At 40.4% G+C, this 19,478-nt stretch overlaps 1 protein-coding gene across 2 annotated transcripts in view; it reads left to right on the top strand.

Annotated features, from left to right (window-relative positions):
- Positions 1 to 7,974: 7,974 nt before the first annotated feature.
- The window catches only part of LOC128604255 (calsequestrin-1-like), a 47,505-nt gene continuing 36,001 nt past the window's right edge, over positions 7,975 to 19,478 (top strand). For both annotated transcript variants that reach the window (XM_053619248.1, XM_053619249.1), the window contains exon 1: positions 7,975 to 8,363. In XM_053619248.1, coding sequence (XP_053475223.1) covers positions 8,127 to 8,363 — 237 coding nt within the window. In that variant the 5' untranslated portion in view covers positions 7,975 to 8,126. The remainder of the gene's footprint in view (positions 8,364 to 19,478) is intronic.

The raw sequence follows: 19,478 nt of genomic DNA, 5'->3' as shown, positions 1-19,478 counted from the left end.
CTATCACCTGCCAAAAGAAATTACAATGTGGGTAATAGAGAACTTTTGGCCGTTAAGCTAGCCCTGGAAGAATGGCGACACTGGCCGGAGGGAGCTACACACTTTCAACATATTCACTGATCACAAGAACTTATCTACGTACTGCAAAGAGGTTGTCACCCCGTCAAGCCCGATGGTCACTGTTTTTCGCCAGGTTCCAGTTCACCCTGTCATACCAACCCGTATCCAAGAATACTAAGGCTGACACGCTGTCTCGTCTGGACAACACTGAGGTTCTGAGGAACAACAAAGAATACATCTTACCACCCTCATGTATTATTAGTGCCCTGGAGTGGGAGCTGGATCAAGCGCTAGAGAACATTCCCCAGTCACAAGTTTCAGAAACATGCCCTTTGGGAAGACGATTCGTGCCTGAATGGTACTGACAGGAACTCATCGTCTGGGCCCACATGGTGGTTTGCACAGGTCACCCAGGGGCACAACGCACCTACCATCTGTTACGGGAAAAGTACTGGTGGCCTAATATGGAGAGAGAGATACACAGAGTGGTGGCGTCATGTTCATCATGTGCTCAGAGTAAAGTACCATGGACACTTCCTGCTGGCAAGCTCAAACCTCTACCCGTACCAGAATGCCCATGGTCACATATCTCTATTGACTTTGTTACAGATCTACCCAAGTCCCAAGGTAACACAACCATTCTGGTAACAGTGGACCAATTTTCTAAGTCAGTAAGGCTCGTTCCACTACACGCCCTGCCCACCGCATTCATGACAGCCGAATTACTATTTCAGCATGTATTCAGGTACTTCGGCATCCCGGAGGAAATAGTCAGTGATCGAGGACCTCACTTCACATCCAAGGTATGGTCCAGTTTTATGGAAAAAATGGGGATCACCGCCAATCTCACATCTGGTTATCACCCACAAGCTAACGGCCAAGTGGAACTAGTCAACCAGGAATTAGGCCGGTTCCTTAGGACATTCTGTACCTCAAACCCTGAGGATTGAGCAGATTCCTCCCGTGGGCCGAGTACGCACAAAATTCACTACAACACTCAGCCACAGGCCTCACACCATTTCAGTGCGTACTAGGTTACCAACCCCCACTGATTCCTTGGAATGCGACTCCCACAGAATCACCAGCAGTGGATCAGTAGTTCCAGAGGAGCGAACATGTTTGGTCCAACACACACCAGCGCCTGAGACAGACAGCACACACCTACAAGCGTAGAGCTGATCGCCGCCGCAGTGAGCATCCACATTACCAGCCTGGTGATAGGGTTTGGTTGTCCACAATGGACTTGAGACAACCACATGGCTGCAAAAAACTCACCCCAAGATACATGGGGCCATTCAAGATCCTAAAACATATCACTGAGGTCACCTACCGTCCGGAATTACCTCAACACAGTCGCATAGCCCCCTCCTTAAACGTGTCATGAGTTAAGCCCGTTATCACAGGACCTCTAGCCATGGAGATGCCCTCCGAAACCCCTTCTGTACCACTGGAGATCGATGGGCAACCTGCATACTTGATTTCTGTAAAGCTGCTTTGAGACAATGTCTATTGTAAAAAGCGCTATACAAATAAAATTGAATTGAATTGAATTGAATCAAGAATATCCTCAACTCTAGGCGCAGGAGGGGTAAGCTGGAATTTTTAGTCGAGTGGGAGGGCTACGGACCAGAAGAACAATGCTGGATTCCGACGCAAGACATCCTGGACCCACAGCTCTGTAAGGACTTCCATGCAGCTCACCCTGAACTTCCAGGTCCACGACCTCGGGGGAAACCCAGAAAGGACTCTGCTCCTGGAGTGAGCCCTTTGGGGGGCCATTCTGTCATATCTCATCCCAGCCACGACTCGGTTTCCCGAGAAGCAACACTTACTTCAAGCATGGCCGCTGAGGACTACACTTCCCACTTGCGCTCACCTTCCCCGGAGTTCTGATCACACACACCTGCGGCCAATCATTACCGCCCTCTCACCACAGCATATAAGATACTTTGTATGCATGCAGACTTTGCGAAGTAAAGTTCAGCTGACTTGTTTCTCTGTTGTTATCCAAGCCTTTTCTACGGTGTTTATTGCAAAGTGACTTTGACCATTGCTTATGTCCCCGACCTCGATTTCTGCCTTTCCACGTTTTGTTTTGTTTGCATGATTGCGTGACCCTCGCCTGTTTTTCGACTACGAACTTTGACTACTCCTCTGGATTATACTGCCTGAATCTGTCACCTGCATCTGCTTCTCCGTATTCTCTACGGTACGTGAAACTACTTGTTTTCACTAACTACATAGAAGACCACACTGAAATGGGAAATGGTTGTATGCAGCCATCCCTACAGATTACCTGAACACAAAAAAGTGGTTCAGGAAGAGCTCCAGGGTATGACTGACATGGGAGTAATCGAGGAGTTCCATAGAGATTGGAACAGTGCTGTGGTCCTAGTTTCCACAGTGAACTGGTCCAGAGGCCTTTAGAAAAGTCTGTTTGATGCTTTCCACTGCTGTGCATTGATGAACTGCTTAATCAGTTGAGCACATCTCTCTTTTATTTAACACTCAATTTGAGTAAGGACCCTTGAGTAAGGGTTACTGGCAGATTCCTTTGACAGTTTTTTCTCCAGTATCCAAATGGATTACACCAATTTGTAACAACCTTTCTGCTTGTTCAAGGGTCATTTCAACAATTCATGGACAAAATTACGCTCAGCTTGTATGCCTTTTTAATAAAATAATCATCTATAGAAATGGCTAGCAGTGGCACAGCATTTGGGAACTATCCGGAGATCCCTGAGATGGGCCGAACTCACAGCAAACACTAAAAAGTATGCTTTTGGGTGGGTAGAAGGATGTTGTCAGGGCTTCCTATTGGGGCATGGTCAAATGGGTTCTCAATTTAATAATTTCAGCCTGCTTGAGACCCAAGACCAAAAAAGAGGTGAGACAGTGCTTGGGGCTAGCTGTTCCCATTATTGCAGGTTTGTGCACAATTATTCTGACATCACCAGGATATAACTGATTGCACAAAAAACAGGCTGTGGTGGATTTTCTCTCTCACTAGGGTGGGTAATCAATGGCAGGGTGCGTCTGGTGTTGTGTCAATAGCAGTGTGGTTGAGCAGCAGAAAAAAAATTGCAGGGGTGGAGCTGGACCTGAACTAATGCCTTCTATAACCATAACCCATTAGCCATGCAATACCACAATTTTCATCAACACAGTTATCCAGCCTGAAACACACTGAGTTGTTTCCACCCCTGGACCTTTACTTCGACTCAGCCCAGGTAGGAGGATATGGATCAGGTCAAACTTCAGCCCTTGGACTTTTGATTCCCCATGGGTACTAATTGTCTTCAGAGAGAATGAGGGGTTGGAGGGAGTGAGCATATAATGAGTGATTTTCTACACTTGTGTGTTATTTACAGAAGCCTAAATATGTGCCTGTATTTTTGTCAACATGTTGCCCAGAGAAAGATGGAAACCTGCAGAGACTAAGCTAGCTAAAAGCACAAGAAGACTGTTCTATTTATGTTTGATTATCTGAAATCGACCATCTGAAAAGCACTATTTAGTGCCTAACAATAAAACTAAAAAGACTGCTTAATAGATCAACCCACCTGGCTCCTATGTCTTCAAGTATTGTGCATCCAATCAGTATTTCCATTTTACTGGCATATAGCTACTTTTTTAACATCCTTTTAAACATACTTTAAATTAACAAATGATCACAACACAGCTTTACAAGAACCCAGGACCATCCCTACTGATCATCCTGAGGATGCAAGAGAAATTACAATTAGAAATGGAATAAAAGTATCATTACAATAGAAGACAGATGTGTGAGGTAAACCAATCATCAATAGTAAAGGTTTACCAAGGATCTGGTTGATTTTCCTGTTCATGTTCAGGATAGGTAAACTTTAAATAAAAGTGTGGTAAGCATGTCATAATAATAGTTTTGATGTTTATTTACTGATAAGCATTTTACATTCTGGTACAAACAGAAGCTATCTCCCTGGAGTTCAAATGCAACATCATGGTCACGACTATTGATTCGCTTAATAAGCTCTTTGGATTTATGTGTGCAATTTATTCTCTCTCTCTCTCTCTCTCTCTCTCTCTCTCTCTCTGTATTCCTTTTCCTCTGTTCCTCTGCACCTGCAGTCAGGTACAGTAATTTTCTTTGCTTTGGTGCTATCTGGTTTTAGTTCACAGTCCATATGTAGGTTCAGAAAAGTGCTGGTCTCAAGCATAAATAGAGATTAAGAGATGAAAAATGCTGCACACAAGAAAACAGAACACCCACATAGCCACCTACTCACAAACATGTGCGGGCAAACACACACACACACACACACACACACACACACACACACACACACGCACACACACACACATACACAAACGTGCGGGCAAACACACACACACACACACACACACACACATAAACATGTGCGGGCAAACACACACACACACACACACACACACACACACACAAAGATGCACAAATATACAGGTAAAAGTTGGAAAGTGGTCTGTTTTGGGCTCTGCCATGTGAGGGCGCTGTAGAGTGGGCCTGCTTGTTGCATGTTTGCAAACGATGACTGAAGTACACTGTAGTTACTTCCTTGATTCTTCTTCATCCAGAGTATATAGGGATTGATATCCAGATCTTGTTTCCATCACTCCTACTCGTGTTTTTCTTTTCTTTCTTTCATGCATTGCATGAGGGTGTAGGATTGTGGAATTAATTTATGAGATTTAAATTCCACTTTCCAATTCACTGTTACTGCTGTTTTTCTGATAAAATGAGATCAATAGCTGCACTAGATATTTACTTTCTAGATGTTCTGCATAGCCTCTTATGTATCCACATGAAATGAATGCATTAATAGAAAACTGAATGTCAGTGCTTGCCCCCCCCAAAAAATATTTCCTTGATCTTTGTTTTTGATAATATTTCAATGTATTCTCACCTTCAGTAAATGATAAGTTGATTAATATTGGTGTTGTACACATTTAGGAATATGATTAACCTAAATAAGCAATATGGCATTACTTGCAACATTATGCATAGTTTAAAGTGGTGATGATGATATTAATATTATTAAAATCTGATATTAAAAATCTATTAACTAACAGTAGCTTGACAAACTATTAGAGTTGAGTAATCCATCACATCATGAGATCTCATTGCTCATGATGTGTGGGAAAACTATTACACACACACACACACACACGCAAACACACACACACACACACACACACACACACACACACACACACACACACACACACACACACAGAGCTAAAGACAGATAGGATAGACAGGTGTATTCAATAAAATTTGATTTCTAATTGTTAGTCCAAGGCCTGACTGGGTTCCTGCCGTGTTTCCTCTAAATACTATCATGCTAAACATGTGTAATTTGTACTTTGACTAGACAATGTGTGCTCAGTATACCTACAAAGGATGACATAGTAAATAATCCACCTAATTAATATTCATATGTCCAAATTGTCCGTAGTGTATGAATGGGTGTGTGAATGTGTATGTGAGTGTGCCCTGCGATGGATTGGCACCCTGTCCAGGGTGTGCCCTGCCTTGTGCTCGATGCTCCCTGGGATAGGCTCCAGGTTCCCCCGTGACCCTGAAGAAGGATAAGCCATATAGAAGATGGATGGATGGATTCATATTCATTATACCTGCAACTGTGTTTCACATGTGCTTTCTCAATCACTGCTACTGAAATTTAAATTTGAAATCAGATTTAAGGGGTGTTTCACTCTGTGGAATCACCTGGCATGACTATCTTTGATAGGCTGCATGAATGTACAGCTGGGGTTAGAAAGAAATTACCCCCAGCCTTGCTTCTTCATATAATTCTGTATATTGTTCTTAATGACCATTGGTGGTGCTGTTGTACTGATGTGTCACCATACTGTTTCCATGTAGTGGTTTACACATAAAATGTGGATTTGCAATATATCAATAAACTTGGAGAAGATGGGTATGAATTAACTTTTTTACTGCATTATTTTATTCCACCAATATTCCGATTATTACCACCTCCTGTGTGATAACTTGCGAGTAGTTCCTAATCAACTGCTTTGGCAGTTGAGAATCTGTGTAAAATGAAGAAAAATACCTTCAAGCACATGAGAAGCTAATGGCATGGTGGCGCAGTGGGTAGCCTAATCAAACACTTTCTGCATAGCAACAGTGTTACTAACATACCCATCAATGATAGTCTACCTGCAATTACAGGTGTAGTAAAGAAATAATACAGGTGAATAAGCAAATAATAACTGGGGCTATGTGTAATCTCTGTACATAGCAGTAGCTTTAAAAAGATTATATATATATATATAATCTTTTTAAAGCTACTGCTATGTCTAGGAAGCTATGCAGCCAACACACCAAGTGGCCAATTTTCCTGTGCCTATGAATATCTTCTAAAAAGAGGCTCTCAAACTCTTGTGTAGCCAAGGAACCCCTTAAGGTCAATATGGTTTTCATTTTATTTTAATTTTTATTAACTATTTATTAAATAAATGTGGGGCAATTCAAATGTCCGTTGAGAAAAAAAAGACATTAAGTCCAATATTTAAAGTTCTTTATATATATATATATATATATATATATATATATATATATATATATATATATATATATATATATATATTACATCCTTTATATTATTCATAGACCTACTTATCTTTAAGTTATTATGTATAGTAGTTTAGCTTATCAGTAACTTTTATTGATTGAATTGAACCCAGTCAATTCAAGTGACCAGTCAAATAAGCTATACAGTATATACAGTATATATATATATATATATATATATATATATATATATATATATATATATATATATATATATAGTATAAGATCTCAATGATAAATACAACCTGAATTGTGATTTCCAGCACTTTAGCCAAAATATAACCAATCAATCAATCATCATGGACTTCATCAACCTCTAAACGAGATTTGTCCAAAAACAGGTGGGAAAAAGGTAAGGAATAATAGCTTCTCTTGTTCCACTGTTATGGCTTTTATCATAGCTTTAAATGAGATGTGAGTCCATGTACAGTACATTGAGCTCACAGAAGCATACAGTACCTTATTCCATGTCCCTAATCTTTTTTTAATTCAATAAAGTAAGTTTTTGGCTATATTACCTACCTCTGGCTACACTCCACCTCTTTCCCTGCTTGACCTCTCCAAATGCTATGATCTGTTTGAGTCAACAGAATAAAAGAACAGAGGTCATATGTCAAACTTATTAATAACTCTAGTCTCCAGTTACACACTGTAAATTTGACACTGCCTCATCTAGCTCTCTGAGTCTGTATATACATTTTTGTTTGGCTCAGGCTCACATACATGAACACTCCTTGGTTTAGCTTTGGATTAATAAATTAAATAGAAATTTTACATACGCCTTTTTTTTTTGTTTGTTTTTTGCTGTATTACAAAGGGAATAGAGCCAAATGAGTTTGAGCTAAATGAATGCATAATCAGCACAGGCATGAGAGCCACAGACTTCCCTGTTTTCACTGTCCAAGCAAGCTCTTATTTTTAGTTAGGGTTGAAGCGATCATCAAAACTTAATATGGAAATGGAATCTTATTGCCTTGATCGCTGGCTCAACTGTACCTATGTCTCTTTGAGGGACCATATCAGTGTCCATCTCACTACCCCAGTACCCCTCTGGTGGTTGAAACAGGTGCTCAGATTTGGTCCCACCTTTTTGACATATCCACCCTTCCTTATTTAAGTTATCCAATCACATCTTGGTCTGATTTTATGCTACTAATACCTTCTTCCACTGCTTCCATCATGTTGCCTATGCAAGTCCAACTTCTCTCCAACAAATTTACCCCTCCTCACCCTCACCCCCTCCCAGAGTCATAAGCAAGATTTGTGTGCATGTGTGTGTTTAAAAGGACGTGTGAATTATCAGTCCTGCTCTTTTCAGGGCGGCAGACACACGGACTGGACCTTGTTCCTAACTGTTTATGTGACCTGCCGTTAGGAACAAAGCAAAAATAAATAAAAAAAAATTAGGAAACCATTTTGATTTTTTATTACTGATTGAAGTGTCGGGAACATGAAGTGGGGCTTGTGGCTTGGAGTTGTTCTCCTCACCTGTGGAATTCTCTGTTGGGGAGTAAAAGTCCTGGACATCCCCGAGTATGATGGCAAGGATCGTGTCCATGAACTGACCAACAAAAACTACAAATCTGTGATGAAGAAGTACGATGTCATGGTGATCTACTATCATAAAGCTATTGGGGAAAACCGCATGGCCAAGAAGCAGTTTGAAGTGGAAGAGCTCGCTTTGGAGGTGTGTTGATGGGCTACATTATATTTGGTAGAAAGAAAGGAAAGGAATCAAGTAAAAGAATTAAGAACATTGGAGATGGATATTTAGTCAAAAATAAATATCAAGGTTTGACTAGATTGACCCTTAAAAGGCAAGAAGGCATCATGTTTCAGCAAAGAGAAGATCAAGATGTTAGCAGTTCATGTTACAGCTGATGACCAATATGGTGGAATAGTGGAATCCATCCAGTGTTCCATTTCACATTACCATGCCATACCCCGACAAGGCTGAAATAAGATCCAAGTGGTTTTAAGAGGAACCTGTCTATGTGTGTAGTGTCTTTACCAGATGGCTATCTGGTAGTTCATGATGGCTCCCATTGCTAGCCTGTCAGCAGAAAGTACTGCCTAACCTTTAAGTTCAACCAGATAGTCTGTCGCTCAAATAAGCCTCTTAACTTGCAAGATACTGTAAGAGTTTAGTGATGCCAGAGACATGAAGTCAAATGAATTGGAGTTGATCTATTCCAGTCAGTGAAGGAAAGTAATTTGCTGGTTTGTCCTCAAGTTGCTGAATTCTAACCAAGCCATACTTTATTTGTTTACCAGCAAATTCATGGTATAAGCTTGATTCCCTGGGCTTTGATTGTTTTGTAACCAAGCAATTGAATGTCCAGGTAATATCACCTAAAGCAAGTGTTTTTATTCAGGCAGTTGAGTGAAAAGTTGCACAGTAGAAGTGTCCTCTTCCAGGCTAGGCCAGCTGAGGTAACCTCAACAAACCTGGACAACAGTACAGAGAGAAAACTCTGAGGATAAGAGTTGAAACTCACCCAGTTGTATTCTAACCCTTTCTCTCTTGAGCATCCTGCACTTACTGCAGGAATCAATGTCATAAATCACCAGCATTTTTGTCTGCCTTTTTGATTCAAATCAATATTGTTGTTTTTGGATCTTATTGATTTAGCTCACTTCCAATTTGAGGTCCAGGCTCAAAACAACAGCACTCCTGCTGTCTATAAACTGATGGCTTTGCAAAAAGCTAGAATTTCCATCTCTCACATTAAAGAGCTGGAACGTATATGCATAGAAGCTATGTAGCCTTTAAATTCTCTTTGGTAGAATGGATCTTTGGTAGGTAAAATGTTAGATTTGGGAAATATGATTGTGCTATATTCTATATGTGAAGGGTTATCAACTGAATGCAGACCCACCAAAATATTTCAGCTGACCAGCACAAAGTATTTGGAAAAATATATACTGTAGCAGAGTTGATAAACATATTTACAAAACTAGCTGAAGTTCATTGACTCCGGTTTTCTAAATATGAACCAGCTCAGCGTCTGTAGCAGAACCTCTATTGAGGCTTATCTAATAGCAAGCATTTATGTAAAATATTTAGCTGATGGCTGTTCCTGAGATCAGAGACTAGCTACAGGGCTAAAGATATTAGCACAGAAAGGATAGTGTTCAGAGTTTCACAGATTTTTCATTTTATTTACCTTCTCTGATGAGCATACTGATAACATGACTTGTTTAAAAATAAAAGAGTCAGTTTCAGAAATAGAATGTTTAAAGATAATTAAGTCAATGGACAAAAACCAGATGTCTTATCTGTTCAGAGTTCATGGCCCTAGTCAATGGCGGTAACATGAATCACAACTGTGAAACAAAATATGAACACTTCAAACTTATTTTTAACACTAAGTTTTAATGATTGAGCATTAAAATGTAATTGTTGTCACCATTCCTGGCCTTTGTAAGCAAGAAAATGTATGTAGCTGGACCAAATTTTAGTTGATACCCCTGATATATACTACTTAACTACATTTATACAACAGTTTAATTCTGTAATTTTTTTTTCCAATCTCAAGGTTTTGCTAATTTAATCCAAAAATGTCAGAAAGAAGATAACACTAAGGCTGCATCCGAAATCGCATAATGTGACAGTAGCTACTGCATTTTATTCAGTACCTACTGCTCGGCCAATAATACAGTGTGTACTGATCAGTATAAGTGGTAAGCATGAATACAATCTGGATGTGCTACATCCGCCATGTTGGCATTGTCAGCTTCAAAAGAGCCGACGTGCCATATTTGATTCTGATAGCTCTTCCACGCCAATCCCATTGCTTTATGGTATAGTGCGGTATCCACAGTGTCCAGTGGTTCCATCACCTCAGCATCTCAGAATCTCAGCGGAAGCAGTAGGTCATCTGCATGTTTCTTGCCTACTGTTTTATGAATACTGAGAATTTGGACATACTACTCATTTGGCATACTGCTTTTCGCCTACTGTATAGTAGGGTAGTAGGGATATCCGGACACAGCTAAAGATCATTGTTAGCATGGTTAGATTGTTAGACAGTTAGCAAGGATTGGTTTGAGGTGATCTTAGACATCCAATACTGGGGCCAGATTATTGATACCACAGTCAACAATGGACTATTGGATTATCTGACATCTGGTAGCCACCCTGACAAGATTGGAATTGGTAAACATTGCACATCTGAGTTATCTAAGTATCTATATGTGTACTCCAACAAGCTGCAGCTTGCCATGGTGTATTGATCAACATTGAAGTTGTTCTTGGGTCGAATAACCCAAGCTTTAACTGTAATTTCATTCAGCACTGAAATTGAATAGCTTAAACAGTGCTGAGGAAAAACTGTCTACTTAGTTGCACCACAAAGTGCTCAACAGATGGCTCATCTCTTACAGTCATCACAAATCCCTTTAATCATTTGTCTCCTGCCTAGTGGCAAGGGCATTATCTTCTGAATACTGAGTGAAATGGTGATACGCGCTGACATCTTCAGAATTCCTACACCTCAGCTGAAAGTCAAACATGTGAGAAACTTAGAGCATGCTATGCGGAGTTGCTAATGATAGCAATGTTAGACCAAGGTTAAAAAACTTCCCTGTTAAGTGTCAGCATCTTGAAGTGCATTTCCACACAACTCAATGTTAGTTGAGGACAAAAATGGGAAATACCCATTTATTTATCCAGGTTATTCGTTTCATGTTTAAACATGCATTCTTCTTAACTGTGTTCTTCTTTTTAATAAAGTTTATTCACTTAATATTTTTCACAGTTTAGTGAATTATTTCCATTTAGAATTACAATGAGTTTAGATGATTCACTGTAGAAATGTAGCCACCAAAATTGAAGAGGAGTGTACTGAGAAAGCAATCCAAAATATAAGATCATTAGAAGAAATGTTGTAAAACAAGGATAGTAAGAAGTTTTCCCATGAACTATTAAGTCTTCAGAACTGATTTGAGGAAGACAGTGTCTTACACTTGGCAGAATTGTAACAAATATGTGAAGAAGAGGAAGAAGAAGAAAAGGGGCACATCCATTGTTCTGCATTTCAGTACTTTAGAGCCCTAAGAGCTTGAGAGTTTGTTATATATCAGTCAGTACGTTTACATGGACAACAATAACCCAATATTAACCTGATTAAGACAATACTCTGATTAAGAAACTACCATATAAACAGCAATTTTTAATGACCTTAATCCGATTAAGGTCATAGTCGAAGTAAACACAAATGGAATTAAGACATGTGGAGTACTCCTGTTTTAGTCGCATTATCGACGTGTATTACAGACATGTACACACCTTAATCACATTATTAACGTCGTGTGAGAGTTTTCACCGCATTTTGCGACAGGACACGATTACACACGGCAGTGCTCAACCGTTTTACGGCAAACAAGAGAGCACGGCTGCGTCCGAAACCGCGTACTTACCTACTATAGGCCTATAGTAGGCGAAATACATGTATCTCGGCTACTATATAGTAGGTAAGTACGCGGTTTGGGACGCAGCCCATGGCTTCAAGCAGTCGTCTATTTGCACGTACAGCATGACAAATAATTAACCGTACTTGAAGCGTTCGTAAAAATTTTAAATAAAAACACCCAAAACTGTATACGGTACCATAATGAAGACGAACTGTATGTTGATACGTGAAATTCTGGAGGGAATGTCGGACGGTGTGACGTGGGGACGTAATGACGTGTGCTGTTAATCGAACTATGTTCTATAACATGTAAAACCTGAACATGAAAGGAGTATTCTAAAAGCGACTCATGCAAACATCTTAATCACAATATTGTCTTACTCAGAGTAAAGTCAATAATTAGATTACTGCTAAAAATGCTAAAAATGTGAGATCAGTTCTAACTTTGATTATCAGTATCATCCACATCAGTCTCCTGAGGTAAAAGTAATTTCTGTTTTATTGACTGAATTTATTTTTATTAATGTCTTTATATTAGATTATTTAAACATTTTAAAACTGTCATCTATACAGAGTGTCTAAGCACTCTTCTCATTTTCATAGCTGATATCTGGTTACAGGAGTTTATTAGGCTTATGTCAATTGCATACGGCATGTAACCATCCAAAAACTTAATGAAAGCATGAGAAACTAGCAAGGTTTTAGACATTTTTAGGCAAACTGACTGAATTTTCTGCTGCAGTTGTTAAACTGGCTCATTACCAAACATAATCTTTGCAGGCAGATATCAAAGCAAAATTAGAAAGTGTACATTTAGGGAAAATACAGTGCTGTGAAAAAGAATTTTCCTGATTTGTCATACTAAATTGTTTCAGAAATTAAAGCAAAATCTAAGATAAAACAAAGCCAACCTGAGTAAACACAAAATACAGTTTTTAAATGACAATTTTATATTTATTGAAGCAATAAAGTTATACAATGCTAACTGGGCCTGTGTGAAAATTAATTTGCCCCATAGTTAATAATTTCCCCAAATCTATGAAATAGCATTCATAATAGGGTTCAGCTGGACTAGATGCAACCAGGCCTGATTACTGCAAAACCTGTTCAATCAAATAAACACTTAAATAGAACTTTTTCAACAGCATAAAGTTGGTTAAAAGGTCTTACCCAGTAACACACTATGTCAAAATTGAAAGATATTCCAGAAATGATGAGGAAGAAGGTGATTGACATACACCAGTTTTTGAAGGGCCACAAAGTTATTTCAAAGGCTCTGGGACTCCAAAGAACAGCAGTGAGAGCCATTATTTCCAAATGGAAAAACTCAACACAGTAGTGAACCTTCCCAGAAGTGGCTGACCTTCCAAAATTCCTCCAAAAGCATAGCAACTACTCATCTAGGAAGTCACTAAAGAGCCCAGGACAACACCAAAGGACCTACAGGCCTCTCTTGCATCAATAAAGGTCACTGTTCATGACGCCACTATCAGAAAGACACTGCGCAAAAATGGCATCCATGGAAGAGCCGCAAGGCAAAAACCACTGCTAACCCAGAAGAACATTAAGGCTCGTCTGAATTGTGCCAAAACACACCTTGATGATCCTTAAAACTTTTGGGAGAATATTCTGTGGACCGATGAGTTGAAAGTGGAACTGTTTGGAAGACAGTGGTCCCATTACATCTGGTGTAAACCAAACACAGAATTCCATCATACCTACGGTCAAGCATGGTGGTGGAAGTGTGATGGTGTGAGGATGCTTTGCTGCTTCAGGGCCTGGGGAGCATGCAATAATTGAGGGAAACATGAATTCTCCTCTCTAGCAGAAAATCCTGAAGGAGAATGTCTAGACTTCAGTCCGAAAGTTGAAACTCGAACACAACTGGATTATGCAGCAAGACAATGATCCAAAACATAGGAGTAAGTCCTAGTCTTAGAAGTAAGTGAAACATCAATCTCCAGCACTCGGAAGCATTTGGTTGCAGTTATTGCTGCTAAAGGTGGCACAATCAGATTTTAAGTTTAAGGGGGCAATTAGTGTTTCACATGAGTGATAGGTGTTGGATACATTTTTTTTCTTCAATAAAAATAAATAAATAAAAACTGTATTGTGTGTTTACTCAGGTTGCCTTTGTTTTATGTTGTATTTCGTTTGAAGAGCTAAAACTATTTAGTATGAGATATACACAAAAACACAAGAAATATTTTTTCTCATCACTGTATATTTATGTTTTCTTAAAGTAGAGATGACAAAGTATATTACTGACAGAAGAACCTCAATATTCATTAAAACTTGACATGGTTTTCCCAGACCTCCACACAAACAGAACCCCATTGTCATTACACAATGCATCATTACTTTCATCATAATTATTTGTTACCTTAAGATAATTAGAAAAAAAAATGTCCTGTAATTATCCTGGATAAACCTGACATTACTTAAATACTTCTATGAATGTGAAAATTAGTTTTCATTTGAACTCTTACTGGAGTTTCTTCTCAGCTAACAAGAATCTTCACTAGTTTCATGCTATATCACCAGAGTAAACTACAGCCCAAAGTAAACTAACAACATTTAGACTAACCTCCAAAAGCCATAATCCGTATATTTGCTGCCTTTCACTCTGGTGTTACAACCAGACTTAGGTTTCATTATCTAATCTGTTTGCCTTCTCATTAGTTGTGTTCCAAAGTCCCATAAAGGAAGTCCCTCAAGCTGTTTCAGACCTGTCATGGTAACCACATGATTATATGGTAGCTCTATGCTAATGTTCTCTCTCTACAAGGCACCAGAGACTTCATTTTCTGTCAGACTCTTATTAGCTGCCATGAGGCAGCAGAACATAGAGATCAAACAATTAAAAAATCAAATATATTAAATTCTTTTTTTAACCAAAGATGTGTTAAAAATGGCTTGAATCACTTTGTATATCTGTGTATAAATGAGCAAATCCTAAAATTGGTAATACAGTGTTATATTATTTGCTATTGTTATAGGGTTCAGAAAATCACAAAAGATCATCAGAATCCGTGGAATGTTACAAATGAAAATAAATGTAACGTCCCTTCCAAAAGATGTACTTTATACCTAAAAAATAAATAAATAAATAATAATAATTAAAAAAAACAGTTCACCTAGAATGGCACCAAATCAAAGATTCCTTCCATTACAGGGATCAGAACACAGCCAAATAGCAACAAACTATGATAATACATAATCATAAAATGGTGAAAACAGGGTGAGTGTCAAAACCAGGAAGTACTACACTCAGAACAGGGCCTAGAAAACAATGCCTGGACATAACACTTCGCAACACTGAACAGAAACAACAAGGTAGAATAACTTTTTTTTTTTTTTTTTTAAATCAAGGCATAGAACAGATGAACACATTACGTAGAGACAGGACTAGGACAGGATGAAAGGCACATGACAAAAGCAAACAAGAACCCAAAACAAAACAACATAAAAGCAGCACTTGTTGTGTTCAGGACCATGCTGAGAGGGACAATTAAATAAAATAACAGTATGCAAAACAACAGTTTACAGTTATAATATATAAAATAAATGCTAGATTAAGAAGTTCAAGTTCAAAGTTAAAGTGGCTTTATTGTCATTTCAACCATATACAGCTGGTACCTTAGACAGTGAAATGAAACAACGTTCCTCCAGGACCATGGAGCTACATAAACCAATACACTAACCACATGAGACAACATGGAACTAAAGATCTACACATTTATACATAAAGTGCACGTGCAAATGTGTGCTAACACAAGACAGTACAGTACTACTAAAACAGGACAATAGGGACAGTAAGTGACAGTGTAGCGCCGACCAGTACACAGTTTTAATGTCCAATATACAATAGGTAGTGCAAAAGATAGGTGCCAAAGAGTAACAAAATAATTTAAAAGGTGTAAATGTAAACTTAACATGCTATGACTTAGTATTTGGCAGATTACCTTATACCAAATATGGACACAGCGGTTATTGCAGTAGCAAACAGGTAAAGTGTGTAATAGTGACAAGAAATTAAATCGAACATCTTTTATAAGTACAGTAGCAGCAAAAATGCAATAGAGTCGATGGAGGAAATATGCAAATATTGCAATGGGAGTGGGATGGTGTTCAGTTCAGAGTGTGTGTGTGCACGTGTGCGCATGTGTGTGTGTGTATGTGTGTGTGTGTCAGTCCAGTCACTGAGTATTGAGGAGACTGATGGCTTGGGGGAAGAAGCTGTTACACAGTCTGTCCGTGAGAGCCTGAACGCTTCTGTACCTTTTTCCAGACGGCTGGAGGGTGAAGAGTTTGTGTGAGGGATGTATCGGGTCATCCACTATGCTGGTGGCCTTGCGGATGCAGCGTGTGGTGTAAATGTCTATGATGTAGGGAAGAGAGAGCCCAGTGATCTTCTCAGCTGTCCTCATTATCCACTGCAGGGTCTTGCAATCCAATAAGGTGCAATTTCCAAACCAGACAGTGATGCAGCTGCTCAGGATGCTCTCAATAGTTCCTCTGTAGAACGTGGTGAGGATGAGGGGTGGGAGATGGGCTTTTTTCAGCGTTCTCAGAAAGTAGAGATGCTGTTGGGCTTTCTTGGCAATGGAGCTGGTGTTGCGGGACCAGATGAGGTTCTCCACCAGGTGGACACCAAAGAATTTGGTGCTCTTGATGATCTCCATGGAGGATTCGTCGATATTTAGTGGACATGGTCGCCCCATGCTCTTCTGAAATCAACAACCATCTCTTTCATTTTGTCCACATTCAGAGACAGGTTGTTGGCTCTGCACCAGTCCGTTAGCCATTGCACATCCTCTCTGTATGCTGACTCACCGTTCTTGCTGATGAGACCCACCACAGTCATGTCATAAGCGAACTTGATGATGTTATTGGAGCTGTGTGTTTCTGCACAGTCATGAGTCAGCAGAGTGAACAGCAGTGGACTGAGCACACAGCCCTGGGGGGCCCCTGTGGTGTAGTGTTGCTGGAGATGCTGTTCCCGATCCAGATTGACTGAGGTCCCACAGTCAGGAAGTCCAGGATCCAGTTGCAGATGGAGGTGTTCAGGCCCAGTAAGTTCAGCTTTCCAAGCAGTTGCTGAGGAATGATTGTGGGTGAAGTCTATGAACAGCATTCAAACATAGGTGTCCTTTTTGTCCAGGTGGGTGAGGGCTAGATGTAGGGTGATGGTGATGGCATCATCCGTTGAGCGGCTGGGGTGATACGCAAACTGCAGTGGGTCCAGTGAGAGGGGCAGCAGGATCTTGATGTGCCCCAGGACGAGCCTCTCGAAGCACTTCTTGATGATGGATGTGAGTGCAACCAGATGGTAGTCATTGAGGTGGGACACTGAAGACTACCTCGGCATGGGGACAATGAGGGTGGCCTTGAAGCACGTTGGAACGACAGTGCTGCTCAGGGAGATGTTGAACATGTCAGTGAGTACATCTGCCAGCTGGTATGCACATCCTCTGAGCACTCTGCCAGCAATGTTGTCTGGTCCAGCAGCTTTCCATGGGTTGACCCTGAGTAGAGTTTTCCTCACATCAACCGTGGTTAGACACAGTACCTGGTTGTTGGGAGGAGGGATGGTCTTCCTTGCCACCACATCATTCTGCGCCTCAAACCGAGTGTAGAAGTTGCTCAGCGCATCTGGAAAGGAGGCATCATTGTCACAGGCAGGTGATGTTGTCCTGTAGTTGCTGATGGCCGTGAAGTGACTGTGGATTTTCTGTGTGTGCGCGCGCTTTTCCTCTCTGATGGCTGGGACAGTTTGGCGCTTGCTGTTCTTAGGGCCGCCTTGTCACCTGCCCTGAAGGCAGAATCTCCGGGCCTCAGCAGTGTACACACCTCCACAGTCATCCATGGCTTCTGGTTGTAGGATGTAGTGATTGTCTTGGAGATGGTGATTTCATCTATGCACTTGCTGATGCAGCTGGTCACTGATGCCGTGTATTCCTACAAGTTAGTGTCCAAGTTGCTGTCAGTTGCAGCCTCCCTGAACATGTGCGAGTCAGTGTGCTCAAAACAGTCCAGAAGAGTAGTGATGGATCCTGCTGGCCAGGTTTTCACCTGCTTTAAATGGGTTTGAGCATCTGAGGAGCGGTCTTTATGCTGGGATTAGCATAACAGAGATGTGGTCTTAGTAGCCGAGGTGGGGGCGGGGCTCTGCCTGGTACGTGCCAGGGATTATTCTAATATTTTGAGATACTGGATTTTTGATTTCCATGAGCTGTAAGCCATAATCATCAAGATTAAAACAAAAAAGGCTTAAAACATTTCACTTTATGTGTAATGAATCTAGAATATATGAAAGTTCCACTTTTTGACATAAATTATGGAAAATTTAGTTTGGTTTTTTAGTCAAAAAGTTTTTGAGATGCACCTGTATATACAAGATGAGGTAGAGTATGATAAGATAGCAGCATGCAAAATATGTTACAGCCTTGGACTGAAGAAAATGCAGAAGCCTGTGCAGGTAAGAAACTAACAGAAAAGCTAACTAGATGATGAGAGTGATGACAGGGTTATGCATTCTGACAGCTGAGGCAAAAGGAGCCTGCTGATCATTGTACTCTGCAGAGCAATAATTTCAGCATGGAGTGGATGGTTGGGTTTAGTACTAATGACTGAGAGTTTGGCTAGCATTTGCCTCTCGACCATCAGTTGAGTCTCAGTCCATTCTGAGCACTCCTACCTAATAACGCTGTAGAGTCTGTTGGTGTTTTTACCATTTAAGCTGCTACCCCAGCACACAGCTACATGTAAGATAATACGACACCACTGACTCATAAAAACTATGTAGTAGATTGCAATGAACATCGAAGGACCTCAGACCTCAGAGACTAGAGTTGGCTCTACTCCTTTCTGTAAAGACTGTCTGTGTTCTCCTGACTATCCCAGCATGTCATCCAGTTGTGCACCCAGGTAATTGTATGCCTGTAGTATCTCAATGTCGTGAACCTGTATGGTCACCAGAGCTGGAGACGAGTTCATCCTGCAGAAGTCCACCACAATCTATTTTGTTTTTCCTGTAGTCTGCCAAAGATGATTAAGCTGAGACATCTCCACACAGCTTTTGATCACACTCCTCTATCACCCCCCTTCTTCCCTCCCTCCTGTCCCATATGAGAACCTTTGTAGATGGCAGGTCTCAGAGATGTACCTGAAATGTATGGTGTAAAAAGTAAAGAGGAAGGCAGCCAGAACAGTCCTTTGAGAAGTACCTGTGCTGCTAATAATCTGCTATCAGAAACAGGTCTGCAGGTTGGGTAGTCTCTGATCCATTACACCAGAGCATTGACCACCTGTGCAGACCTCAGCTTGTCCCTCAGGAGTGTGGGCTGAATGGTATTAAACATACCATGAACATGATTCTCACACGA

The sequence above is a fragment of the Ictalurus furcatus genome, chromosome 29 (assembly GCF_023375685.1).
Source record: "Ictalurus furcatus strain D&B chromosome 29, Billie_1.0, whole genome shotgun sequence".
In the NCBI taxonomy this organism is placed as follows: domain Eukaryota; kingdom Metazoa; phylum Chordata; class Actinopteri; order Siluriformes; family Ictaluridae; genus Ictalurus; species Ictalurus furcatus.
This window is presented reverse-complemented; position numbering and strand designations above follow the sequence as displayed.